The sequence below is a fragment of the Puntigrus tetrazona genome, chromosome 24, assembly GCF_018831695.1.
Source record: "Puntigrus tetrazona isolate hp1 chromosome 24, ASM1883169v1, whole genome shotgun sequence".
Taxonomy (NCBI): Eukaryota; Metazoa; Chordata; class Actinopteri; order Cypriniformes; family Cyprinidae; genus Puntigrus; species Puntigrus tetrazona.
Genome location: NC_056722.1, coordinates 10,262,624 through 10,276,131, shown reverse-complemented (window position 1 = coordinate 10,276,131; position 13,508 = coordinate 10,262,624). Strand labels below are relative to the sequence as shown.

Here is a 13,508-nt window from a genome sequence, read left to right as displayed (position 1 = left end):
AACAAGCGAGCCTACGTTCATAAATCGATTGGCTGTCGGCTCACGGGCGTCATTTCAACCCAATCCCTCGTGAACGCCCATCACACTCGCAATCGCAATCAGGTAACGCCATCAACGCGCTGCAAGGGGCCCGGGACGTGATCTGCATTGCTGGATTGTTTTCTTTTAAAATGGGAGGTTTAAAACCGCCTCCCTCTATAAACTAGAAACACATTTGTGCAAAGAGCTCATTTTGCTCATTGCTCTATATTAAAGACAAAAGTTATCACGCGTTGCGAAAAAACGCGCATTTTCAAAATTGCATTGTTGCAGCAATCGACTCCAGGGACACCAGTCAGTCAAAAATCGAATTAAATACGGCGTCTGCTCTTACTCAGACATACGGCCACACTTAAAACCACAGAGAAACAAGCCGTCCTGTTTGCAAAGTTGGAAGCAATGCATATAGGTTTTAAAAGAGCGCGACTTCTTTACCTTTACCCCGTGGCCCACATCATCCAGTACTGTGTAGTCGATGGGCTTCCTGATGTACCTCACCGGTCGCTCCACGTTGGCCGGAGCGATGATCTTATGAGTCCTCGATGTGTTTTTATTCGTCGTCAGGATGCCGATCTCTCGCCGGGCCACTTTTTCTTTATGGATGTCCACGGTCTGTTTGAGATGCGAGAAAAAGGCAAAAACGAGATGAACGAGTAGCCGGGTTTCCATCGTAAGCTGCGAAATTTGTTACATTGGAATATCGCGTGAAACATTTACGACTAAGCGCGGTTTACACCACTTCCTGATAAAATTAACAGGTAATAATCACTACAGACGAGTAGGAGAGCCACCGATTTTGATGATATCCAAACATAATAGCAGATGAAACACAAGGCGGTTACTGCTTTCGAAGGTTTTGCTCAGGCATTTCAGAATTACTGTAACGACATTTCAGTTGCCGTCCATTGGTTAGTCTGGTGTTGCCATCCCATAACGTAAAGCCACATGACATTTTGTAACAATTTCTTCGCAAAATGCGCTTCCATTTTCCATTATTCGCCTCAATTAAGCTACTTTTTTGTGATTCGCTGCAGTGTCTGTACCCTGCTGGGACGACTCCGGGTGTTTTAAAAGGACATTGTGAAGAAGCGAAACACTTTTGAACTTAAGAGACACCATTAAAAGAGAGAAAGGGAGAAAAAAATTAAAAAATTCTAATGGTGCATAAAACAGCAGGCTGCTACCATTTCTCAGACAAATAGGACACAGAAATCATATTCTGCGCTTTGCCTACTTTTACCTTATAGGTACTCCAGTATTGGGACGCGCTAAAAAGTAATAAAATCCTTTTTCGAGACTTAACACAACTCAAACTTTCAGCCTCTGCAGTCATTCTTGTCACATTTCTACAACATGATGCTTGACCAAAAGCGTTTTTTAGGACCTTAGTATTTTTAGGACATCATGTAATCTTACGTAACGTAATCTGTCTCCATTTCATTTTTTTCTGTATTCAATTAACGGTTTAATTAAAACTCAGTTACCAAAAAAAAGGCGATAATCAAACAAATTCATAAAGATCGAACAATTAATTGAATTATTTCAATGTAATGTATCGAATAAATTTAATACGGCCTTAATAAGGAAAATCTGGATTAAATTAGAATTTCACTGATTCAAAAAATAAATAAATAAATAAAAATCTAAATTATGAAATATTTCCAAAAAAAGTAAAACAAAAAAAAAAAAAAACATTTGTAGCCTTAAGTTCATACTATAAAATATCTTCTCCCCCCCCCCAATATCTTTAAAACGAAAACTTTTTAGGTTTGTAGTGAAGACTTTTTCACACTAGTCCATATCGTGACTTGTGTCTTGGTTGAATTGAACTTTAATTCTATTGTTTTCATGACATTCCTCGTCACACAGTAAATGTCATTCTGTGCTTTTTACACCTGCAAAACACGTGGTCTTTCACATAAAACGCACAGTGGAAACCGATCGCATATATTTATCGGAAGAGTATATGGTTTTATGAACAGCTGGAACGAATGGAAACCTATCTGCATATCTACAGTACAATCTATCCAAAGGTCAAAAATCGCTGGCACAAAAGGCCGACGCAAGGCTCCGCTCACCACTACTGAGCTTTCAGCTTCCCATAAAGACTCCTCGATTAGGCTTCACGGGCAACAAGTTTACCGGTAACACACCATACAGTACCAGTTAAAATGTTTACTGCCACCCTCCCGATCTGAAGCCTCTCTTTCAGAGCGGTGCTGTCAGAAGGAACAGTACTCTCTCTGGCACACGAGATACTCGGAGCAGATGCGGCAGGCCTCCTGTCAGAGATGAAAGGCCAGCAGTGTCTGCGGCACGGACGCACAGAGGATCCCATTCATTTCTCGAAGACGTGGAGTCAGAGCAGCTCCGGCTCCTATTCAACATCAGGAAGGAGGAGGCTCTTTTAAAGCAGACCGATTTAAAAGAACTTGTCTCCTTATTACTTAGTCATCTCAAAAGACGCTGGCACGCTGATGCGCTATTGACAAAATATTCGATACAGAAGCCCTTGATTTACACACACAGCTGTGGAACTCCCAAAAAAAAAAAGAAAAAAAAAAAAAAATATATAGTAGTTATTTTTTTCCTACTTGTTTTTTTCTTTCTCCTTATCTTTTTTAAAAGATAGTGATTTCGAAAGTGAAAGCTTCCAACGCCTGGCTTATAGTACAGGCAAAATAAAATAAAATAAATAATAGTAATTTTAATATACTAATACATTTTGTTAATATTTTACATTACACTTTTAGGTTGAAGTATATATAATTATGTGGTGTATTTTAATAAAAAATTTTTATATATTATATATTATATAATTTTATATATTATATTTGTATGCATTTAATATTTTCATCCCAGGATTTTCACAGCAATAGATGATTAGAATGCTATACATTGAAAAGTATTTGATGAAAAATGTAAAATACATTATACAAAAATATCCTGGTCAATTTATGGTCAAAAAACACTAGAAATTAGAAATTACACACACTAGATATGACATTTGCATATTTTACAACTATAACTAAAATGCCATTTGGGTTATATAATGTTTATATATATGTACTTGAATTACTAAATTCAGATTTATTACTGTAAAATTAACTTATAATAATAAAATAATAATAAAATTCACTGATAATACAACAATGACACTGGTGATTAAAAAAAGATGAAACGTAGAAGCTGCTCATAAACCATGGCCAAAATACTAAAATATATAAATGTTGCAAACGGTAACTGTAAATTAAAACACCACAAACACATAAATTATGCAATAAAACATTAAATAGCAGAAAATGTAAAAAAAAAAAAAAAAAAAAAAAAAAAAAAAAAAAAAAAAAAAAAAAAAATCCATTTTAAATAAAATATCATGAACATAATATAAACTATGGCGTTATTTAGAGAAAAATACATACACTGGGAGTTAACTTTCGGTTAAGAATTAATTTTTTTTTTTTTTCTGTAACAATTACACACCTTAACTGCATTAATAGCAAACTCTGTTAGGCTATAACTAAAACAGGGTTAGCCTGCAGCATTTATAAATCCGCTTGACAATTACTATAGTACACCAATAGAAAGATAAGCGTGTTGAGAAGCGCTGTTAGTGAAATCAGCAGCTCTTTTTGGGAGTGAGCTGAACTCTACAATCAGCAGTGCAGCTGGCTTTGGGGAAGTGGGAGGGCAGCGCAAACTGACTTCATCTCCTTCCTGTGAGCTGAAAAATAGACGTGCTGAAATGAGTTGCTACATATTGCACAATATGTGTGTGGGTTCAACTTTTTTTAAATGCCCTCAAAAAAAAAAAAAAAAAAATCCATTGACGTTCGCCATTGTTTTGGGTGCAAGAGCTTTCTCCTGATTGAAGGGGAGAGGGTGGGGTGGGGGGTTTTCAAACTGGGAGTATTTCAACATCATATGTTAAAGGCCAACTCCGCTGCCAAAACAGATCGCATGTACACTCCGTCACATTCTCAGCCATCCCCTGAGCCCCGAATGGCTTTCACACATTGCTAATCAGCATGTGGATCTAACTAATTACAAATCACAGCAGGTCATCCGAGTTTGGCAAGACTGTATCTGCTCTACGGTCTTTTGAAGCCAGGCTTTTGAGAGTTGGCATGAAGTCTGGTCCACATCGCGGCTTATTCAGGCCAACAGCCACCGACACTGATTAATTTGTGAAACGACCAACCAAAGTAGTTTTGATTTTTTTTTTTTTTAAATACTTGCTATTTGGGTAAATCTGGAAGAAAGCAAAACAGTGAGAGCAAAACATCAGTAACATCTAGTTTACTTCGTCCTCAGAATTCTTGAAAATCTTTCTGCTATTTCTTCCATAGAAGGGTTTGTTGGCCCTCAAATCCGAACAAATACATTTGCGCAAATCTTCTTCCTCGTGTTCAATTCGGTGCACCAGACTCCAGCACGTTATATACAGCCAGCCAATCAGAATAGAGCATTCTAAGAAAGTGCTCCGTTTTCTTCTGCAGTAAGCATCATGCAGTCTATACTATTTCAACAAAAGTGTCAAAAGTAAACTTAACAGGAAGTGGCTTAGTGTCAGGAATAGGGCAAACATAACATTCTAGAAGGGCTTTTTATAGATTTTTTTTTAAATTTCACTTAAAAATACATAAACAAAATGGGTTTGCTGTGCTTGTCATTTTGTCAGAAATCTGTAAAATACAATTATAAACCAATAATAATGCGTACTATTCCTACTAATAATAAACCATAAAATAAAAGTGAATAATTCGGGGGAAAAACTTAAATTAAAATTATAAACCTGAAATACTTCTATTCAAAAGATGTGTTAATTTCCTAATTTTCAAAATGTTAAACTAAAGTGCTTCACATACCTGGTTGGCACATTTTGCACAGACCTAAAGTGAAAGCAGATGCGTAATCACACTAAGCCATATTGTGATTTTGGTTTTATTTTGATTAATCATGATTTGTTTTGCAGTCCAAAATGAACGCCTAACGCAATTACCTTGTGTCAACAGGATGTATCGAGACGCTTCGTGTGAAAGGGCAGCTGTTACATTCAGTCGATCATTTCCCATCTTAAGAAACTCATCGTACAATTTCTACAGGGACCGTCTTGCTCAAGGGCCTTTCACCACCCAGAGAGGGTGAAAAGTAGATGCTTCCACTTAGGTCGAACTCTGAAACTGCTCAACGATAAAATTAACATCATTGCAAATGTGGGAAACGGTTCTCAGCAAACTTGCTCGTCTCTGCAGGCCTGAGGTCAAAAGTGTGTGAAAGGTATTGAGAAAGTCGTTAAAATAGACCATGTGACGTCTGTGGTTCAACAATAATTATATGAAGCTACAAGCATACTTTGTGTACAAAGAAAACAAAAATGATTTCATCTCTTCCTTCTTCACTTCATATATATATATATATATATATATTTGCAATAAATGAGCAGCTACATCTAAAATAATCATTAAATGTTTTTTTTCCCTTTGCATCTCTATTTAAAAGCGAGTGTTGTCTTTCTCACAGACACAAGCATGATCAGAGAGGAAAAGAGAGAAGCCACATACATATTAAGATGCTGATAAGGAAAGTGTTGCACTAGGGTTATGACATATATCTAAAGCGCTTCTGAATAAGAGCACGCTGACATTAATAACTGGGCATTCAGAACATTTTACCTGACGTAGTAAATGCAGTAATATCACGGCTTTGTGCTATTTACAGCGTTTTAAGCAGCTACTGTCAGCACTTCAGTCAGTACTAGGTTCTACTGAAGACTCAATTATGTTTTTTGACAGAAACAAAGAAAACATTAATTGCGTATTCATATGACTTAAAAAAAAAATGCATTAGATGTCAAGCGGTGTTACAAACAAATTAAAAGGTTTTTTGGATTTAGTATGATTCTCTTACGAATCAATCATACTTTGTGAAATCAAATAATTGCAAATGTTTAAGTCATTATTATAGTTCAGTATTTTTCAGTTATATAAAAAAAAAAAAAAACAACAAAAACATTTAATTTAGTGAATTTTCCAGCTGTGCTGTGGAAAATATACAGGCAAAATGAAAGATGCATTGATACAGGTCAGATAGACAGTTTCACTTCAGCATTTGGCAGGGGAAAAAAAAAAAAGAAAAAGTTGTTTCAGCAGTTTAAAGGAAACGGCCCCGGGGTGGCATGGCTTCCGGAAAAGCCAGCTATGCGCAAACAGACAGAAGCGTTGCATGCATCTGTATGCGAGGGCTGAGTAACAGTGGCCTGTAGCACACACCCTGAACAACACACACACACACACACACACACACACAAAAACACTTCATGTGGTTATGTCTTCATGTGACTTCTATGCCAGTGTTTATTAACAGCACAAAACCACACGATTAATTTTGAAATGCGAAACCGACCACACCCTGATGGGTTTTATTTTTTACAAATTATGATGATTCTTTGCCGTAACAATTAAAGACCCCTCCAGCAGGCTAAAGAACACGTGGACCATCATTTGCAGTACATAACCAATACAACGCAGGTGAAAAAGAACCACACTTGTGGCACGGCTCTTTGTCGCATATCCAGCATTAAACGGAAACACTGTAAGGACGCAGTTCGTTTAGTTTAGATTGCAGCTGACTAACATTACAAGCACAGCTGAAGGGTGAGGACAGGCGCTCCCTTCACAGATTTACGACTGTGTTATGCTCCATCTGGCTTTGGCTTCACTCCGAAAGGGTGACCGCGAGCATCTGAGGGCTGCTATCTCTACGGCGAGCCAGATGAACGCTTGCTGTAAGTAATATGAATGAGGAGCCAGCTTCTTCAAAACGGAGCTTTTGCTGAAATCAGTTGAAAAAGAGAGCATACGGTTGCATAACCCAAAATCGACCTCATGTGTGACAAAGTTGAAGAAACATCTAAGTATGTAGACACTAAAGATAAGTGCACAATCCTATCAGGTCTAATAAAAATGGACTGTATGAATGTAAACTTTCTGATTAATGTGAAAAAAAAAATGATTGGACATAATATTCTGATAAGAAGGATTTGAGCTTTCCAACAGTGAACAGCTAAGGCTAGTAATCTGCTGAGACAAATATAATCTCTTGTCCCTGCAGTGTGAAAATAATTTGAATGCACAAGGTTAACGTGTCCAGATTGGACACAATCAAGTGAATAACATGAGTGAGGTTGAGGAATCGACAGAGGATAAAGGAGATTGACAGACAGAACTAACTACATACCAAAAGTCTTAGCAGAACCACTGATAGGCAAAACATTCAACAGTCCTATTTTTCATTGACCAGCAGACTATCAGTCACCGATCACTGCCCTTCGTGCAAAATAAAACGGCGAACATTCATTAAGAAAGTCATTTTTGAGGTCTGTTTAAATGTCATTTTGACTTTAAGTGGCCTGAGAGTTTATCTGTTTCTCTACCGATTAAGATAAGACGTTTCAGAGACTTGTAGTTTGTGTTGGAATAGGTTCCAACTGAGATCCAGACTGTTATGGCTCTGGGAAAAAAAAAAAAAAAAAAAAATTACTGTAATGATGGCCCCTACACAGCCTCCTTTAATTGTTACAGTTCACATCTTTTCATTCCGAAAAAAATGACACATTTTGGCCATATTTGATGATTAGGAAACACAGAGAATGCAGTCTCTCCTACAATCTTTTATCTAGAGCTCCATTTCCTGTTTGTACGAAACTCATCTGCCAAGATCACACCAAGGGAGACGTCAAGACAGAGAGAAAAAGAATTTGTAGTCTGTCTTGCTAACTGAAAGTGCAAGGCTAACTATTTGCAATTCACATGCAACATCTCAGCATTCAGAACCAAATTCTGCAGTCCCATTAATTATGAACTTGCACTTTGGTAAAATTTAATAGAGATGTAGCACAAAACAGAGCTTTAAGCTCATTATTACACAGCGTAATGAGGAGTACAGAACATGGAATTATCACACTTCCGAATTGAAAATACTCATGGATAGACATGAAAAATCTAATTTAAAGTTGGGAAAAATCAATCCAACCCAACTTTAGTGAAAAACAGGAAATGGTAGTTGTGTAGTCCTCAATACTGGACAAAGGTTCAAGACCATATATTTATGTTTTGGAGTTGTTATGGAACATTTGGACTTAGACTCAAGATGCTGCAGATATGTTTTATGGTCTGTGGAGGTTTGCTTGACACTGATGCAAAACCAAGCTTCATTCACCCGAAAGGAAAGTATGTTTGCACTGTCTGAATCATTCAGACCCTCTACAGGTCTTGACTTGGACTCATCCTAGTCTTGGACTCAAATAAGCTAGTCTGGAAAGCAGCACGACGGAAACTCCTCGAGACTGAAAATAGTTGTGCAGAAGATGAGCATGTAACTTAATTTCTGATGAAACACAAAAGACGCAACTTTTTCCTTTGGAACGATTGTTACTGATTAATCGCGCATTAAGACAGGGGTCGATTTGGATGTCACGTCGGCTTCAAGTGCCCCGAGAGGAAGCCATCAATGCGAGTTAACGGGAGACCATAGACGCTGATGGGATACGCATGGAATCTTTTCAAAGCATGGTGCACTAAGGGCTGCCTTTAATTAGTTACCTCTGTAGCTCATCAGAGATGCAACAGACAGACACGGATTTACTCGCAGCTACGAAGAGGGAAAACAGCAAAACGAGACTCCTTGTGTTCTGCCAAGTCTTCAGACGGCCAGACAAAGCGCTGACTGTTCACAGTCTCTTAGCAGCCACTTCATGCGCTGGTCTAGGTAGCAGCACTTCAGCCTCCCACGCTCAGGGTCAGGGCTGGCTCCAACACGGCATATTCGTGATAACACGACTCAAAACATCCAGTGTGGAGCTGTGATAAAAACAGTGAACTCCAGGCTTGGCTTGCTGGCCCATTAGTCTGCTGCACTGATGTTCTAATCTAATTTAGCCACATGCTGGCAGTGCGGTATGTCTAATAGGCAGTCAGAGGAAGAGGGAACAGCGAGAAATGCTTTAAAAGACGGGAACATCCTCTGTCAGCAAAGCTCTGGGTGTGCCTCTGCCGAGAGATTAGAGCCACTTTATAGCCATTAGTCACCTTCCAGTGGAACAGAGCAGTCATGACTGATCTGCGGCAAAGGTTACGGGATCGCGGTTTGTTTTAGGAACTACTACTATTTAGGGAGATGACTAGATGTTTCTTTCAGACAGAGAGTCTTTTTGATAGTCATTTTGGCTAAAATTGAGTCTCTTAAACCTTGACAATTCTGTTCCTGAAGGGCCACTGCCCTAGACTAGTTTCTAGTGACCCTGAAGACCTGGTTCAGGTGTGTCTGAGGAGATAACTAAACTCTGCTAGAAGGTGGACCTCCAGAAAGAGGACTGGAGACCTGAATTGTGCTCAACTGATGCATAAAACGCAAGTTACCAGTAACGTAGTGTGTGGTAGTATTGAACAATGACGCATGATGGAATGTGGCACTATAGTTGCAATTTAGTATTTCGATTCATATTTTCCAAACTTTTTGAAAGTTTAGATGCTTGCTTGAGTGGCAGCAAGTAAAGCATGGCACTCCACCTCTGTTTTTCAGTGGAGTGATTCAGAATACTGATTCATCAGTGAATACCTTTTAACCCCCCCTTTAGCGCAACATGCTATTACAGAAATCCAGCTCACAGCCAGCACCCTGTTTTTAACATAACTGTCCTATTATTCCCATCTCCATCTTTGCAGAGAATCATGATTGACACTGTAAGTGGAGGCTGTGAGAAGAGAGAACAGACCTCTGTTGACCATTTTAATGAGCCTGTCTTAGAGCCATTCATAAAGCCCACTGTCATTCCCAGACACACATATGAATGGCGACGAGACTTGAAAATACGCTCCACTGTACGCCGATTAATCTCATCAACATCTGCCGATTAAAGCGATAATGTGATTGGCAGATTATATCAGTCTAGTAATTCTGGGGTTATTGCTTCACTGAGAGCAGTGTTTGTGCTACATGGGTGAGAAAACCCGAACTTGTGTTTGTCAAATAATTCTAATGTAATTCCGAGAATCTTTATATGGTTTAACATCTTGACAACAGCTAGGTTTCAAACTAAAAATTAGAATTAAACTACTGCGCAAAACTAGAATATTGAATAAAACACATACGAATAAAGCACCGTTTAAACCAAATGAGTCAAGCAGAACTAAATCGTCATTTCCTGGTAAATTGTGGCAATAATATCTCTAAGAATACAGGAGAAGCCACTGATTATATAAATTTTCATATATGATATAAATTACTTGCACCCCAGAGCGATCAGACAAAACACAATATGAAGTCATTGCTTTCGGAGGCGAATGCCAGCTGTTTGGGAACGCAATCATGTTAAACAGACAATTATATAAAGATACTTTGCTCAGGCTTTTCAGAGTGACCGTAACAACATACAGATCTTGTGCAATGAGATCGGTCCACTGCTAGTCAAGTTATCCTGTTTCAAAGTGCAGCCACTTGACTTTTTTGGTGCTCATGGAGGAATTTATTTGGTAAATGTGTTTCCATCATAGTTTATGCACATTTTTATCATCAGATAAAGTTTATCCTACTCAAATGTGCAAAGAGAAAAAAGAAAAATGACATTATTTTAACCAATTGTTGATTGATTTAAGTATTTTTAAAATTTAGAGCAAAAGACCATTAGTAAAGCAACATGCTAATTTCAAACTATATTTAAAATAACTAAGTTGAATAGCATTCTATACAAGGAGGCTTATAAATGGCATAATTTCACATAAAAACCTAAAATGTTTTAGGGTCTGACAGCGCTAACAAAGTTTTTGAAAATGATACCGTTAAATGTAAACGCTTCAGTCAAATGTGGGTTTGACTGAAGAAAGCTGTAAGGTTTGCACAAGAGCTCCATGGGAGAGTATTACATCTCCATGAAGACCGAATTAACTACAGAGAGGCGTATGTAAAGAAGAAAGAGAAACGGGGGACAAAAGAGGTGACCCGAAAACAAGACAGATATTAACCAGTCGGTCACTGTGAGAGACAGACATTCATTCACATGGAGACAGTCCCTAAAGAAAAGAACCAACTAATGAAATCTCTAGACAGGCAAGGACAAAGCAAAGGAAATGACATGAAGAGAGAGAGATTAAAAAGCGAATGTATCTGACCTGAGATATGTGGTTGATGGAGGACTCCATCCTGCGCAGCTGCGAGGCCTGGATATCCAACAACTGCAGGACATTGTTGGCTAAGGCATTGATCTGATAGGCCACGCTTGCCAGAGACTGGGTGGTATAGGCTTTGGTCTCCTCCAAGGCTTTCCTCTTATCCTGTGCCTGCAGGTCAAGGTCAGAAAAACACCTTATTTTACATTTTTTACAACAACAGCGTTCATTTCAACAGTCTCCGCCAAGACCTCCTACAAACTGCCCACGGACCGTCTCATACATACAAAAATAAATGTGCTCCTATCTGCCTTTTTTAAATGTAACTTCTAGCAGACAAACTGTGCAAGTTTTTAAATCAGACTGGGCAAAACGCGTAACAAGTTGTTACATTAAATAATGGTCAAGTCACTGGGTTTGATAAATTAGCAACTTATGTATTTTTATTTTAGCAAACAAAATATTCAAACAAAGCTGTGATATTGCCATTTTAAGGGCCATGTTGGTACCTATCTAAATTAGCTTCAGACATTTTTTACCCTTAAACCATGTCCAATAAACCACAAACAACTGATTTTAATTAAATTTTAATATCAATTTTGATATTTAATATCAAAGTAATTATTTTTACTGTTATGTTGGATTTAACTTGCTATAACAGTAATAGTAATAATTTATACAAAATAAATGCTTCAATAATAAATGTTTATGCTTTTATATGCATTTAGTATCGCTTCAAAAGCAAAAATAAAACAAAATTATTTCATGCAGAAAAAAGGTCTTATCTTTCACCTACATTGTGGATGCCACCTTAAAAGAGTTCTGAAAGGCAAATCTGCATTAACCACAATCGCACAGAAACGAAACTCTTTTTTTTCTTTTGTGGTGTTTTCTCAGTTCTCCGTTTGGCCTACCTCTGCGGTACACCGAGATGTCACAGAGGTAAAAAAAGCTCTCATGCGATACGTTCTGTAAAAAGACATCAAAACCAGATGCACGCGCAGGTAAAACTTTACTAAAGCACCTGCAGCGAGGAGGAAAACGTGGTCTGAATGCCCACGTTTTATGATGAAATGAATCAGGTATTTAATAAAAGTTCTGATGAACAAAGAAAATATTTAGTTCGATTACATATAAAATACAGTCTAGACTTGTTTGGATGGAAAATACGGGTTCCTGTCTGAAGAAATTAAGTGCTTCCTCCAGAGAGTGATAAAACAGCAGTAGTAGATTGTTAGAGAAGGCATTCTGTCTGTATTGAACACGTGAAGACGCACAAGAAGATATTTACACATGGGGACTACGGCATTCCCCATCGCAAATTATGTGGTGAAGGTATGCAATAATATTGTTGTACAGATGTTCCACTGAAACATGGAGCAGAGCTGTTCTTCGGTCAAAAGTCAGGCTATTTTTAGTGAGCGTTTGGCAAGACAAATGGACATTGTTGCACTAAAGATATACAACCCGGCGTTTGCTTTTTAAAAAAAGTGGAATTCACACAAAAGGTTGAAAATAAGTGCATGCTGATACCAGATACGCAGTAATTCAAGGCGCTCAGCTGAAAACCAACAAAAAAAGCTACATGTCAGAAGATACGAACTTCATTTTGATGGTGCTGAAGAACTAAGATGAGCGAATATGATCCGACATTCTCAAAAGACAACTTAAAAGGACTGAATGTGCCATAGAGGCAGGTTGTAATCTCATATCTCTTAAAAAGAACATTTGGTCCATTTCCAGTCTGGATGTATGGTACTATTATCAGACTTTGTTGTAATTCTGTTTTATAGCCGCTCTGTTGATTGAATTTTCCCCATGAGGCGTCTGTAAATCTCATAGTCCATATCCGGCTAAGAGAGAAGTACACGTGTAAGGCGGATAAAAGGATTTTTTTGATGTTTTCAGGAAAATGTCACTGTGACTGTGCAATTTATATATATTATTTTAAACATGCATTTAGACGCACAAATTATATTATTTTTGGAGGTCTGAAGTCTGGATAAAACGGTCTAGAAATTGCAATGAAAAAACGGAGATCCCTGAAGAACCTATGACTGTGCCTCTTAAGAATTTTGATCGTTTAACCTTTTTACGACAAAAAAAAAAATAATAATAATTCAAATTAATTAATGACTTAAGTCTCCTATGCTTAGGATTCTTTGATAAAAAGAAAATTTAATGAAGAATTCATTCGAAATAGAAATATTTTCTATTTTTTAATATTATAAACATATTCACTGTCAGCTGGTCAAATAATGCATCACTGCTAAACAAAAGTATTAATTATTTAAAAAAATTAAA

General features: G+C 37.6%; 1 protein-coding gene across 1 annotated transcript in view; it reads right to left on the bottom strand.

Moving 5' to 3' along the window:
• Positions 1-13,508, bottom strand: part of abi1a (abl-interactor 1a) — a 39,406-nt gene that overhangs the window by 18,038 nt on the left and 7,860 nt on the right. Inside the window, 2 exon segments of the mRNA XM_043226688.1 lie at positions 475-651; positions 11,208-11,375. Of these exon segments, the coding sequence (XP_043082623.1) occupies positions 475-651; positions 11,208-11,375 (345 nt within the window).